We start from the raw sequence: 12,543 nt of genomic DNA on the forward strand, positions 1-12,543 counted from the left end.
CACAAACGTAGGCTCTGTCAAAAAAAAATCCTTTTGGTATGTCACATTAAGTACATGTTCTTTAGTTATAGTATTTTTTAGTTGTATAGATAACTCGAACTATAGCTGCACTTGCTATCCTTTTTAATTAACACACCAAACAAGTGTCAAGCTCCATTTGCCCACAGAAGTTCTGTAATCATAAAATCAATGCGCTCCAGTACATTAGATTGATGTACCAGCAGTGTGCATCTTCACTTGCGTTAATTGATATCTGTAAGGGTGCGTTCTCATGTAACAGGAGCCAGTCACGGTTGCAAGTAGAAGCTCAATCTTGTCGATAAGGTTGGCAAGATGGTGAGGCTATTGGCAGCCATGGATGGGCGAATTCTCCGTCACAAACCAGTACCTGTTACGTGGGAACACACTGTAATATTACTTTTGCTTTGTGATTTAATAGGTTTCACTTGAATATTTATTGATTGCTGAACCTGGTTTGCATACCAATAAGTGCCAAATGCAGGATGTCAGCTCACCCTTTTTTGCCATCTTTTTTCAAGCAAGCCTTATCGTAAAAGCAATTGCCTCTTATAATGAATGGCTTGTTAATTAAAGAGATTGTGCCAAGATGTGCATGCCCCCACAATATGTGGGGTACAGAACGCACAGCTGATTGCCCCAGGCCCCTTGGCACACTTGGCACCCTCAGCAATCAGCTGATTTTGCAAAGGGAATCCACTGCCAGCTACGTTTTTTTCTGGCTGCAGGTGCTGCATTGTAAAAGAAGCTGTACAGGGCGGCCATCGCCACTAATGGGCATCCTCTACTACCAGCATTGCAGGAGGGCTGCCAGAACATGAGCTTCTTTTTACTGAGCCGTTCTGAGACATAAAGGGAGCCCCACTATATGACATGTCCTAATAGGACACATAAACAGGGGTTTTGCTCTTGGTACAATCCCTTTAACTAAACTCTTTATGTAATGTTACAAGGACAATTATTAGAAAGTGTATAGAGTCAGGAGAGTTACAGATTCTCCTTGTGGAGACCACCAAGTAGGTGTGAGGAAACTTATAAGATCATGCAATGCTCCTCTGGGAAATTAGAAAAATGTTTGTCATGTAACTAAACCCACTAGGTTCTGGAAACCATGTTATAATTAAGGTGCATGTGTTTCCATAGTAGTAAAGACAGAAACTTGCTTGAATGTTTTTCACTAAATTTATGCTTCATGTTTAGCAGTTTGGAATTTAATCGCCAATGAAATAGAAAAATTAATTGTTGTGGTCCTTCTGCTCAGGGTATAGCATAGGATAAGACACTGTCTGTTTATAGATGCACACATGCTCTGTGAGAGTTGGCCCACTGGCCAGTAATATGAATTATGCCTGCTGCTTGGTGGCAATCATTCAGCTTTGTTAGCTATCCCAGTATGCTGTGACAGAGAACAGCTGCCTGGCAGTGAGTACAATGCATTGGGTGGGCTGGCACTGAAAGAAAGTCCTTGTATTCTCTGTTCATTTTAGACCTGAGTAAACATAATGTAGATTTAGCATCGTATATAAGGCGCTTCTAATCAACAAACAAAATCAAAGGGTTTTCGACCACTTCTAATCCCCCCTGCTTTCCCCTCCACCATGAGTCAAAGCAGAGAGCTGTAGAACCCTTGCTGTGGTAGAGTCAAGCTCGTTCGTGTGTTATATGGATTGCACGGCATCATGGAGCTAAGAGCTATGTTGCAGAATATTATGTATTAATTCAACATTTAAATCCACCCTAAATCCTGCAGTTTGTTTAAACTAAGCCTTTAAAGATATCTCTTTCTATCAGACTTTAGGGATAATAGTTTCCTTTATACAAAATATTGGTCTACTGTGTGATACCCTGAAATTAGCATAATTTATGAACATTTCTTAAACTTAAGGGGGTTGTCTAAGGTTAGAAAAACTTGGCTGCTTTCTTCCAAATACAGCATGAGTCCTGTCCATGGGTTGCGACTATTATTACAGCTCAGTTTATATGACTTCAATGGAGATGAGCTGCAATATCACAGATAACCCTATGGATAAGGTTGGTGATGTTTAGAAGAAGGCAGCCATGTTTTTTTTTTTTTTTTTTTTTGTTTGTTTGTTTGTTTTTTAACCCTGGACAGCCCCTTTCAGTTTTTGACCCAACCCAACTAAGGTTTATATCATCACTGAAAACAGCAGTTCCGAGCACTGTCTGTGCTTGAAATAACTCTGAAAGAGACATAGAGCTAAAATGGTTATCCCCCCAAAAATAATGATGATATGCATAGGTGATAAATGTTTGATTTATGTAGGCCTGACTGCTGCGGCCCCCAGGGGTCCCAAAAATGGTGCACCTTTAAGCTCCTTGGTGAATGGAGTGTCGGCAGGCTTGCATATCCATGCTCCATTCACTGTATATGAAGTTAGTAGAACAATGCCATTGACTAATTCCTTGGGTCCCATAGCAGTGAATCGCGTATGTGCACTGCTGCTCCAGCCACTTGGAGGACCCTTCGCAGTTTGACTCTCAGGAGTGAAACATTTATCACTTGTCCTGTGGATTGAGTCACAAGTATTTTAATGAGAATCACTTGTTCCCACACCATTGAGTATAAAATGGTGCAAACAGTTGAGTGTGATTCAGTTACTATGACTTACAAGTGTAATTTCTAATACACAAGTCATTCCATAGTTGTAATTGTTACTTCAGCATGAATTTCCATAAAACACATGTTAGATCAACCTTCAAAACATTTTAAGAAAGATTCCCCCCACCCCATTAAGCTGCTTTCCTCATCTAATTTATTTCTATAATATAAAGTTTCTGGTCCCCTTTGTCTCTCACCTACCATGTGTCTTTTATAATACTGGTGTCTTACTATGTATATTAGGGATGAGAGCCCCATTCGCAAGGGCTTACAGACCATAATAAAATAAGTTTGACACAAGGAGATTAATATATATAATCATACATTAAATACGTCATGTAAAGCACTTTGTGCAACGTTGTCCTCATTTAACTCCTAAACAAGTAAAGATAGGGCAAAACTAATACTTTAAGTGTGTTTGAATCAATTCTAGACAAGATTAATATGACATGACCCTCTTCCCATTTGAAAGACCTAAGTTGAATTAAATATGGCGGATTTAAAAATGGTTACCAAAAACCTCTCCACCAAAAAATGCTGCTTCCCTCCCAATTAATACTTTCACACATTAGAAGTTAAATTTCTCATTATTACACCAATTAAACATGTGTCCAAACTTTTGCTTCACCCTGTATTTATGTACATATATAACTTTATATATATATATGAATGATATTTAGAACTTACTAGTGCGACAGTTAGAGAATATGCATAGAATTGTGCAGCGAGGCTGCCTTAATATCTCTTTATATAATCAAAGTTGTATGTGTAGCTTTAAGAAAGCTACGAACAGATATTTTATATTAAGTGGTGTTTAGCAAAACAAGATACGGGTGTAACTGCTATGGACGTTTTATCTAGATGACACAGTCAGAAGAAACACCCTTGATAAGAAACGAGGGACGTCATAGCGTGTGCTCAAACAGCAAAAATAAGATGACAAAGCAGAACTAGTGTATGCCTTTATGTTTGGTACTTTATTAGCTAGGTAGATGGGCACACCCTTTGATTTAGAATTATAAAAGTTTGCTGTATGATAAAACAAATCTGAGCTCATTCTGATTACACCAGACTGAGTGTGACGGGTGATGATTTACAGAGCAGCTAACTTTTTATAACAAACTTGACACAAGCATGGTATACCTGTTTCGCAGACTTACTGCGACGACACGACCATCATGGCTTGCAGTCAAAGTCCAATAAATCAATGAAAGTTGTTGTGTCTGCAAGTCACCTAGAACTGCTGTAGTATGCAGTGTGAAGAGTACCCCTTAGGAAGCGCATACAAAACAACGTCTTTGCTAGGAATGAATTAGGGAGGAATTCTTTCTTCTCTTTATTTATTTTTAATATCCGTTCCCCAGATAGCATGGATTATCTTGTTTTAGAGAGACTATGTAATCGAAAACATGCAATGTGCTTTCCATTCATACCCCCCAAACTTGTCCATTATAAATTGAAATTCTGTACAATGACCTTACCACACATTTCAATAAAAAACATTTTTCTCAATATTTTTTTGCTGGAGTAGAGCATCAGAGGACACTTGTATTTACCAAATACCTATTTGTTTCATGCCCTAAACATAAGCTTAATTTTAAGATGTCCACGAGTATATACATGCACAAACCATACCGAATTTACAGATTATTCAATTTTTGCAGAAATGTTACATTGTTTTTCTATTGCATGACTCGACTACCGGGGTAAACATGGGAAAGCATTGTGCAATTACATCTCCAATAAGTTAACTGCGGCTTTGGTTATAAGAAGTAAATTGAATGAAATCATAAAGGATATTACATAGGAAGACATTGTTGCTGTCAGTGGCATGGCGGAAGCTATTGTAGCATAAGCTCATCTCTGTGTTATTGGAAGTTTTGTTCAGCCGGTGGAGTATACACGAACAGTTCATCTCCCTTATTGACTATTGTGGAATGTCCATGCTGTTTTATGAAATAGTTTATGGATTTTCTGGTGGAAGGATCTAAGTGATTGACTGTTTTATTTTATTTGATCTGCAGGATTAATGCAAAGCACCAAGAAATAAGGGAAAAGCAATCCAAAATGTTATGGAACTTCAGCGCCTCCCATGATATTGAGGATGATGACACGGACCCTAATTATGCCCGAGTGAACCACTTTAAAGAGCCCCCTGCTCCGCAGCACAATTCCCAAAGGCCCTATTCACCCGCAATGCCTGGGTCTTACACTTACCCTAGAGAGACACTTTTGTCTGTTTCAGAGAGGGATCACGTTCAAGACCTTTACGCTAAAATAAACAAGAAGCAGCAGGCACCGGATACAGTTGACAGGTAATAACCGCTACCAAACAAACCTTATCACTCTTTGGGCCTTGATGGCACGATGCTCATTAAATGAAGTTGTACAAAAAAAATTGCATATGATTACACTTTACCTTTTTTCCCTGCTGTGTGGTATCATGCAGTTTCAATTAGTCTGGGGAAAGATAGCGGAACTGTGGCATTTGTATCCTGGATCTAAGCTTTGCCTCATAAGACTGATTACCCTTCTAAGGCTTTTCTTTAAGGGGCTGGCGAGGAAACAGCAGCATTTAATCCATTTGGCCATTTAAGGATGGGTTAATGATTTTAAAAATACCAAGTAATCATTGTTGTAAAACGAACAACTTCCTGGTGTGCCATGTCAACGGAACTTTCTGCCTGGCCTTCGTTGCATTAAGCTTTCTGTCCTGGGATGTATTGATCCTAGACACAAAATAATCAGATAAATCTCGTTCTGGTTATAAATAGTTTACCCTTCACTATCCTCATTTACTCCTGTAAAGCAACAAGTTACATCATGCATAAAGGCCAATATTGTCTTCATCTATTTAAAAAAAGTTTTCCGAGCTTTGAGATAAAAAAAAAAAAAAATCCAGACAAATGCATTGTAGAAAGGCGGTCGCCATGTTCACTGCTGCGGGATTGATTAGCTGCTTTTGAACATTATCCTGCTAAGCACAGTCGATGGATATTTATAAATAGCTGACAAAAGGCTTGATTGTACTGCACGATAAAGACGACCACAACGGGGAAAAAAACTGCAACCTTTATACCTGCTGCTGGAAAAATCTTGCCGCCTTTATTCGCTTCTAATTTTTCCATTTGATGCATGCTTGTTCCAAATTTGTACATAAATATCTAGATTAAAACATTATAGTATTCAGCAGCTCTGATTAAAGGGCCGCACTTAGCGGAGCAGTAATGAGCGCTTCACACACTATTTTCAGCTCCGGTAATGTTCTTTGGGTTAATTATGAATCCATTAATAATATGCTATCAATTTAAGAGATTTTAAGATAATTATCCAACTTATATGGCGCTCGCACTAAACCTTTCTCAGCCCGTGCCCTAATCACAATGAATGTTTGCGAATAAAGTGTAATAATATCAACGGGGTAATTGTGTACAAATTAATAAGAGGATTTTCATTTTCTGTTTTGTCTCTTTCGGGATTACTTAATTTACAATTGTTGCCTGCCTTGACTTTTATTCTGGGTCTGTGGACAGACTACTTTACAATAGTTCCACTGTTAATTAAAGTTTGAAGTTCCGTAAGTAATCATGCTGGTGATGCATACATTTTAATTTGCATGATTTATGGTAGATTTGGTAGCAGAAATGCAGAAAGGCCACATCCGGAGATGGAATGAAGACCAAACTAAAGTAGAACCACTTACTTTAGTTCAGCTCACGGAAAAGGGAATGGCTGGAGAACAACTTCTCACTCAGTATAAACAGGCAGTCTTTCATCTATGGGCGGCCGGTTGAGATTTCCGGTGCGCTTCACCTCTATTCACTGGTAGACTGTTGCTCCTTTGTGAAGGGAAGAAGTGATAGTTGTTGGGATGGCATCTCCCTACATAGACTCGCACTGTTCTAAGAATTGTTGTTTTATGGAAAATACAAGTAATTTAAGAGACAAGGCAGGAGAGCTGACAACACTCTATAAAGCTTCACATGCAGCATTACTTTTGCTATCAAAATGATGGACACTATGGTGGAACCCAAAGTACCCATTTATAAGTTTATAGGGTTTGTTGGCCATTGCCTATGTTCGTCAGGAAACGGATTTGGCACTGCGTTGTGGTTTCTGTTCATTGTGAAAACCATAACTTGGATGTGAATGGAGCCTGGCGCATGCTTTTGTCAATGTTTTTACAATGCAGTGACAATTACCATATGTGAACATACTTTTACTGTTTCATTAGAGAAGGGCAATGACTCCAGTAACAGCACCCACCAACCAACTTGTGCTACAAATGAAGGGACTGGTGGAGAGTTCTATGTTTTCAAATACAGGCTCAGACCATGACTATAGGAAATAGAACCACACAGCGACATTCTTAATGAACTTCAACTAATGTGTCTGTTTTGCAATCTCTAGTATGTTTTTGTAGTTTTCAGTCGCTATATCTGGGATGATAATTGTTGGTTACGTCTCTATGTTACATATATATCTCCTACTAGCTCCAGATTGCTTCCGACAAAAGCTCTTTTTATCATTGGTCTCTAATCATGGGTGAAATGTGACCATAAAATTGACCTTCATTTGCCAAACTTTCCAGATAAGCTGACACGAAATGTCTAAACTGCTGAGTAGATTCTTGGAATCAGTATGTGATTAGCTAATGCTTCTAAATGGCTGATTGGATCATTGCTGTCAATGCTGTGATTGATCACATTGAAAAATGACTGTCTTTTCTCGATGGAAAAAAAAATCTTTGCTGTTTGTTGCAGAAATTGAATATACAGCTTTTTTGTTTCAGTTTATGAGCATCTTTCGAATGGTGAAAATCTTTTAATGAAGAAGCAGTTGGCTTGCATACATATCAGAATAATGATTAGGTGGATGATTACATTGTGTCCAATTAAATATTAAATTAAAATATTCTACCTGTGCGCGTGATTTTATAATCTATAATATTATAAACTATGTAACTCCTACATAACTGTATGGCTACAAGCTCACTTGCCTTTAGTGCACAGTAGGAGTTGCCACCTCTACCCATCTAGTTCTACAGGTCACACTGGACAACAATTGGGCAGGAAATACTTGCGGTCATGAGCTTATTAGTAGATATTTGTTTAACCAGAGCAAAAGCTCAGTGCTGGACATCAAAAGAGTTAAATGGCTCACTAGGCTGGAAGCACTGGCGTAACTATAGGGGATGCGGTTGCACCCGGGCCCAGGAGCCTTGGGGGGGGGGGGGGGGCCATAAGGCCTCTCTTATCCATATAGGGAGCCTAGTACTATGAATAAAGCATTATAGTTGGGGGCCCTGTTACAGGTTTTGCATTGGGGCCCAGGAGCTTCAAGTTACGCCTCTGGCTGGAAGTGTAATATTACTGGCGATCCCCATTGATGCCATTTGTGCCCTTGGCGTTAACGTTTCCTGCTTATTGGCTGTCTGTCTCGATGAAAAAATAGGGTGTAGAATGTGTGGCATCCCTTACTATGTGACCTTAAGCTCTGATTTTCTAAATCCTACAAAGGTTTAGCACTCCTCGCATAACTATGCGTTTTACTAGTTGGTATTTTTTCTGTAATTCCGTATTGCCAATTACTTTGTATCACGAGCACCTTTGAATACCGGACCTGATCCATATTAAGAAGATGCTAATGTGTAAGCCCCATTGTCTCGATATCAGTGGAAAACCTGCATGGTGTGCTAAACTTTTAAATATGCCAGCATCCTTTTTTCTCCCGCCTATCTCACTTTATGTCGCAGCTGTCAATCACACCCTGATTTACCAGATTTGTTGTCTTATTTCCATTACTTTTTATTCTTCAGAAAAAAATATTAATGTATTTGTCTTATCCAGGAAAGTGCAGTTCGCTGTCATCTGAAAATGAGAGCAAGATAAGTGGAAACGCAGAAGCACAGAACATCTTTTCAACAAAGGGAATGTGTAGGGTTTAGCAAAGTGATGACATGCAGCTGAAAAATACAAGCTTTATTGACATGTATTTCAAGGGAAGTTCATAGGGAAAAAATACACTTGAGATCTGTAATCAATCTAAAATAATCATGTCTACTGGCAACAAGCCGCTGCATCTTCTCCTGTACCTGTCTGCTTTCTGTGCCATCACTGCTTGCAGTGGGCTGTTTAGTTACCCCAAATGTGGCTATCCACATACACGCATACTATTTTGTATTAAAGCAGCCCTCCGGTCCTGGACAATCAAAGAGGCTGAACCGCTTCTCTGTGCATTAGTAGGCTAACACTTAGAAACAAAAAATAAAAAAAATAAAAAAATAAAAAATATATATATATAATATATATAATTTTTTATCTTATACTGTAGCATGTTCAGAGCCATACATCATATTTGGTATTGTACAGTGTAATCTATTTTAAGATTCCGAATTTTCAGTTACAGAAACCTTTTCTGCAGCACCATACAAAGATCATCGCTCACATCAGTCATTAGTATCGGAATTTATTTCCCTATCTTAAACACACATACTCTAGTTAAGTTCCTTTCTCATTGGCCAATTATTGGGCCTGACTGAACATTCCTCCAAACGCTCATGACAATTGGGAGATAAAAAGAAACCAATGATCAGCCAACGAGCAAGCAAATACTCATTTGTTGACTGATTGTTCAGTTTCGGCAAACATAAGAATGCTCGCTGATCATCTTCCCATGTGAACAGGGAGATGTACAGCTGGCCTATGGGGATGAATGATTGTACTAGCAATTGTTCAGCCCCATACACTGATTATTGGTCCATGTTAAAGAAAATTAAAGGAGCGAAGATCGGAATGTGTGTCTATCGGTGTTTGTTAGATTGGGCTGAGAACTTAGCTTATCTTAAAGGACCTTTTAATAACTGTAGTAATGTAAGAGGACACTATGGTACACATAAAGTCTATACAAACTCTATGCAAATGTTCTCACTGATCCAGTTAAAATTCAGAACTCTAGTGCTGCAAGGCCAACATTGCCAGCACTGAGACACCATGCTGAAAACAAGCTGTGTTAATACTTACCACTCTTTCAGACTTCCTAAGTAAAAGCCCTTTTACATAGGTTGTCTATCTGCATTTAACAAGTGACAATCATGATTGGTGCTTGTTTACCTTGTCTTTACACAGGCCGATCAGTCTCTATTGAAGGACGGACAGTCGTTCATATGATCATTTTTTCCCTATTCACTTCCATCACTGTCAGCAGCAGATCCCCCAGTATACAGGAACATGAGCCACTGAGAACAATGGATTTTTCTGGCTCCACAAAAGATGTGATCAACCAACGAACAAGCTGCTCATTTACCGGTTGATCACTGCCCCGTGGACATAGGGCAGTCATCATATAAATGTTAAAGGGCCCAAAGTCGAGGAGGTCTGGGTTCATATTGCACAGTTTAGGCCAGTTTTTTTTTCTTTTAGCCACTGCTAGAAATGGTCTTAAAATAGAGATAATGTACAAAGAATTGTCTCTTTCCCAGTTATTGATTTAGTAGAAAAGTCACATTTTAAAACTGCACTGTGTGAACTTGGCGTAATGAATATTACCCTACTGTATGCTGGGTAGTGCCTGAATATTTTTAGGACATTGGCTATCTATAGGCGTTGTAACCTTTGGGTAGCAGAGGCTGCTGTAGATCACAAAACTGCATTAGCTAGCACGTTCTCTTTACAGACAAAGACAACTTTCAGTTCCCTGATTGGGCAAGATATTCCAATTATTTTAGTTACTTGCCCCTCTATCATTTCCTGACGCTGACATTGGAAAGAAGACAGTATGGAAATAATTTAGTCCTCCTACTACTCTGCCCCATATACTGTAGAAATAAAAACAACCCGAAAGTGATTGAAGGTGTCAAACAGCAGAGTGCATTCATTTTTAATTCTAGATTAGAAACGTAAATTAACACCACACTAAGGGTGCATATCTCTAAGTGGATTACTGTAGCTAAGCTTTAAGGCTTTTAGTCATAATGCCAAAAGTGTTGTTTAAGGTGCTACTGTCACAAGACAGACTTAATACAAAAAAGCGATATCTTCCACTAGCTCCAAGAACCAATTATTTTAGAAATGTAAATAATAATTAGCACCCACCTGAAAAAAACATTTTGGAGGAGCATTGTGATTTGCTATCCGTCAGTCAGCTTCTCACAACTGTCAACTAAATGCCTGTTTTTTCCTCAACTCTCCATACATACCCGCTCGCCCCAGCGTACATGTGTTCTGAATAGACAAAGGAGAGTAGCACCTGCTTATCCCCTATTTGCATACTTCCTCAATATCAAAAGGATTTTGTGTTAAAGCTTAGCATGTTCAATTCTTCTCTTTCCTGAGATCCATCGGGGAGAGTCAGGGGGCTCCTATGGACATTGGATGGTCGGCCTCTTCTGCTGAAGTCTGTGGTTTTGTTCTGTGTGAAAGCCTAACTGATGGCCACCACCAATAGACTGCTGTAGACATCTCCATTACATTAGAGATCGGAAACATTAGTAGATGGTCTTGTGATTTCCCTTTACCCACAAAGCCTTTATAAATCCAACTATAAATAGAAAAAAAAATGTTATTTATTAAAGTGCTTGCAAATTGTTTAAATTTACCCCACACTAGAACAAAAATTGGCCGTTCTATTTTGCCTTTCATTTTAGGTCAACTGGGCTACAAACCTGCAATTTTTTAAAATATAAATATGACATTTGCTATAATCATTCTCAAGTATTCACTTTAGTAGCTAATAAGCTTTTTGATTATCTTGTATTTTACATTGCATAATAGCTGAAAATCCCACTGTAACTTTCATTGTGTATACAATATAGCAAAGTATTGTTTAAAGAGATTACTTCATTAGAAATATACATGGTTTTATATCTGTGAAAGGATATATTCCTTTTTTGGATTTTAGGCTTAAATGTAAATAAATATTGATTTGTTTTCTACATTCTGAGTTCATGTATGATTTCTATAAATATTACATAGAGTATATATAGCCCTATAGCATTATATTATTTTTGTATAACTGAAGGGATGGAACATAGACTTTGCCCTACTACTCATACTACACTTTACCTTCCCAAAAACGGGGACACCTGTTGTGGTATTAAAGACCACAGCCGCCAACTTTATTAGAAAACATTACATTACAAAATAAAATTAATATTTCTCTTTTCAATTCACATATTAAAATCTAATTCAAACATGCATATTAAATATACATAATAATAGTATACCCACTATGAACGTATAATGACAGACAAGAGTCCTTGAAGGTCTACTGAACCAAATCTCATCTTACACCATACTGATCAGACACATTCAGGACTATTACCTTTAATCACCCACACCATACAATGACCGAAGCTTAGTAATAAACTGACTGCTTTAGTTTTCCATACTCCTGGGGTTTTATCCTGCCAATAACCCAAATCTGCTATATCTAAACAGCTCCACACACCAACATGTAACACAAACCAACATACAGATGAACAATTCAGATAAACTCCAAAGCCCCCACCAACATGACAATCCCTTGCATTAGATGAGGTCTCACATAAAAGTGGTAGAGCGCTAACTGCTAGCAGCCGATTCTTTGTATCACCTGTTAACCTAGCCTCCATCCGGTAGCCCTAGTCGCTGCTGCAATAAGTGGAAATTACAGTATATAGGTTATGATTTCCGCCCTCTAAACATTTTCTGAAAGTGGCCACAAACTGATAATGTAACGGAAATCTAAAATTAACCATCTCTATGTACCAGCAAGCAGTGGCGCCACCTCCGATCTTGTCACCAAAACCTCTTTCATGTTCTGAATTGAACAAGCCAGCAAAACAGGTTGGCAACCCAACTCTATCAACACTTGCTGACCTAACTGACCAGCTTCTGATCTGACCAATATTCACAAATAACTTACTT

General features: G+C 38.5%; 1 protein-coding gene across 5 annotated transcripts in view; it reads left to right on the plus strand.

Moving 5' to 3' along the window:
• The window catches only part of PARD3B (par-3 family cell polarity regulator beta), a 1,131,600-nt gene that overhangs the window by 671,154 nt on the left and 447,903 nt on the right, over positions 1-12,543 (plus strand). For 4 of the 5 annotated variants that reach the window (XM_066576076.1, XM_066576075.1, XM_066576074.1 and 1 more), the window contains one exon: positions 4,663-4,953. In XM_066576076.1, the coding sequence (XP_066432173.1) occupies positions 4,663-4,953 (291 nt within the window). Of the gene's footprint in view, positions 1-4,662; positions 4,954-8,487; positions 11,571-12,543 lie in introns of those variants that run through there. The other variant, XM_066576078.1, reaches the window with a different exon arrangement.

This window comes from Eleutherodactylus coqui, chromosome 8, assembly GCF_035609145.1.
Source record: "Eleutherodactylus coqui strain aEleCoq1 chromosome 8, aEleCoq1.hap1, whole genome shotgun sequence".
In the NCBI taxonomy this organism is placed as follows: domain Eukaryota; kingdom Metazoa; phylum Chordata; class Amphibia; order Anura; family Eleutherodactylidae; genus Eleutherodactylus; species Eleutherodactylus coqui.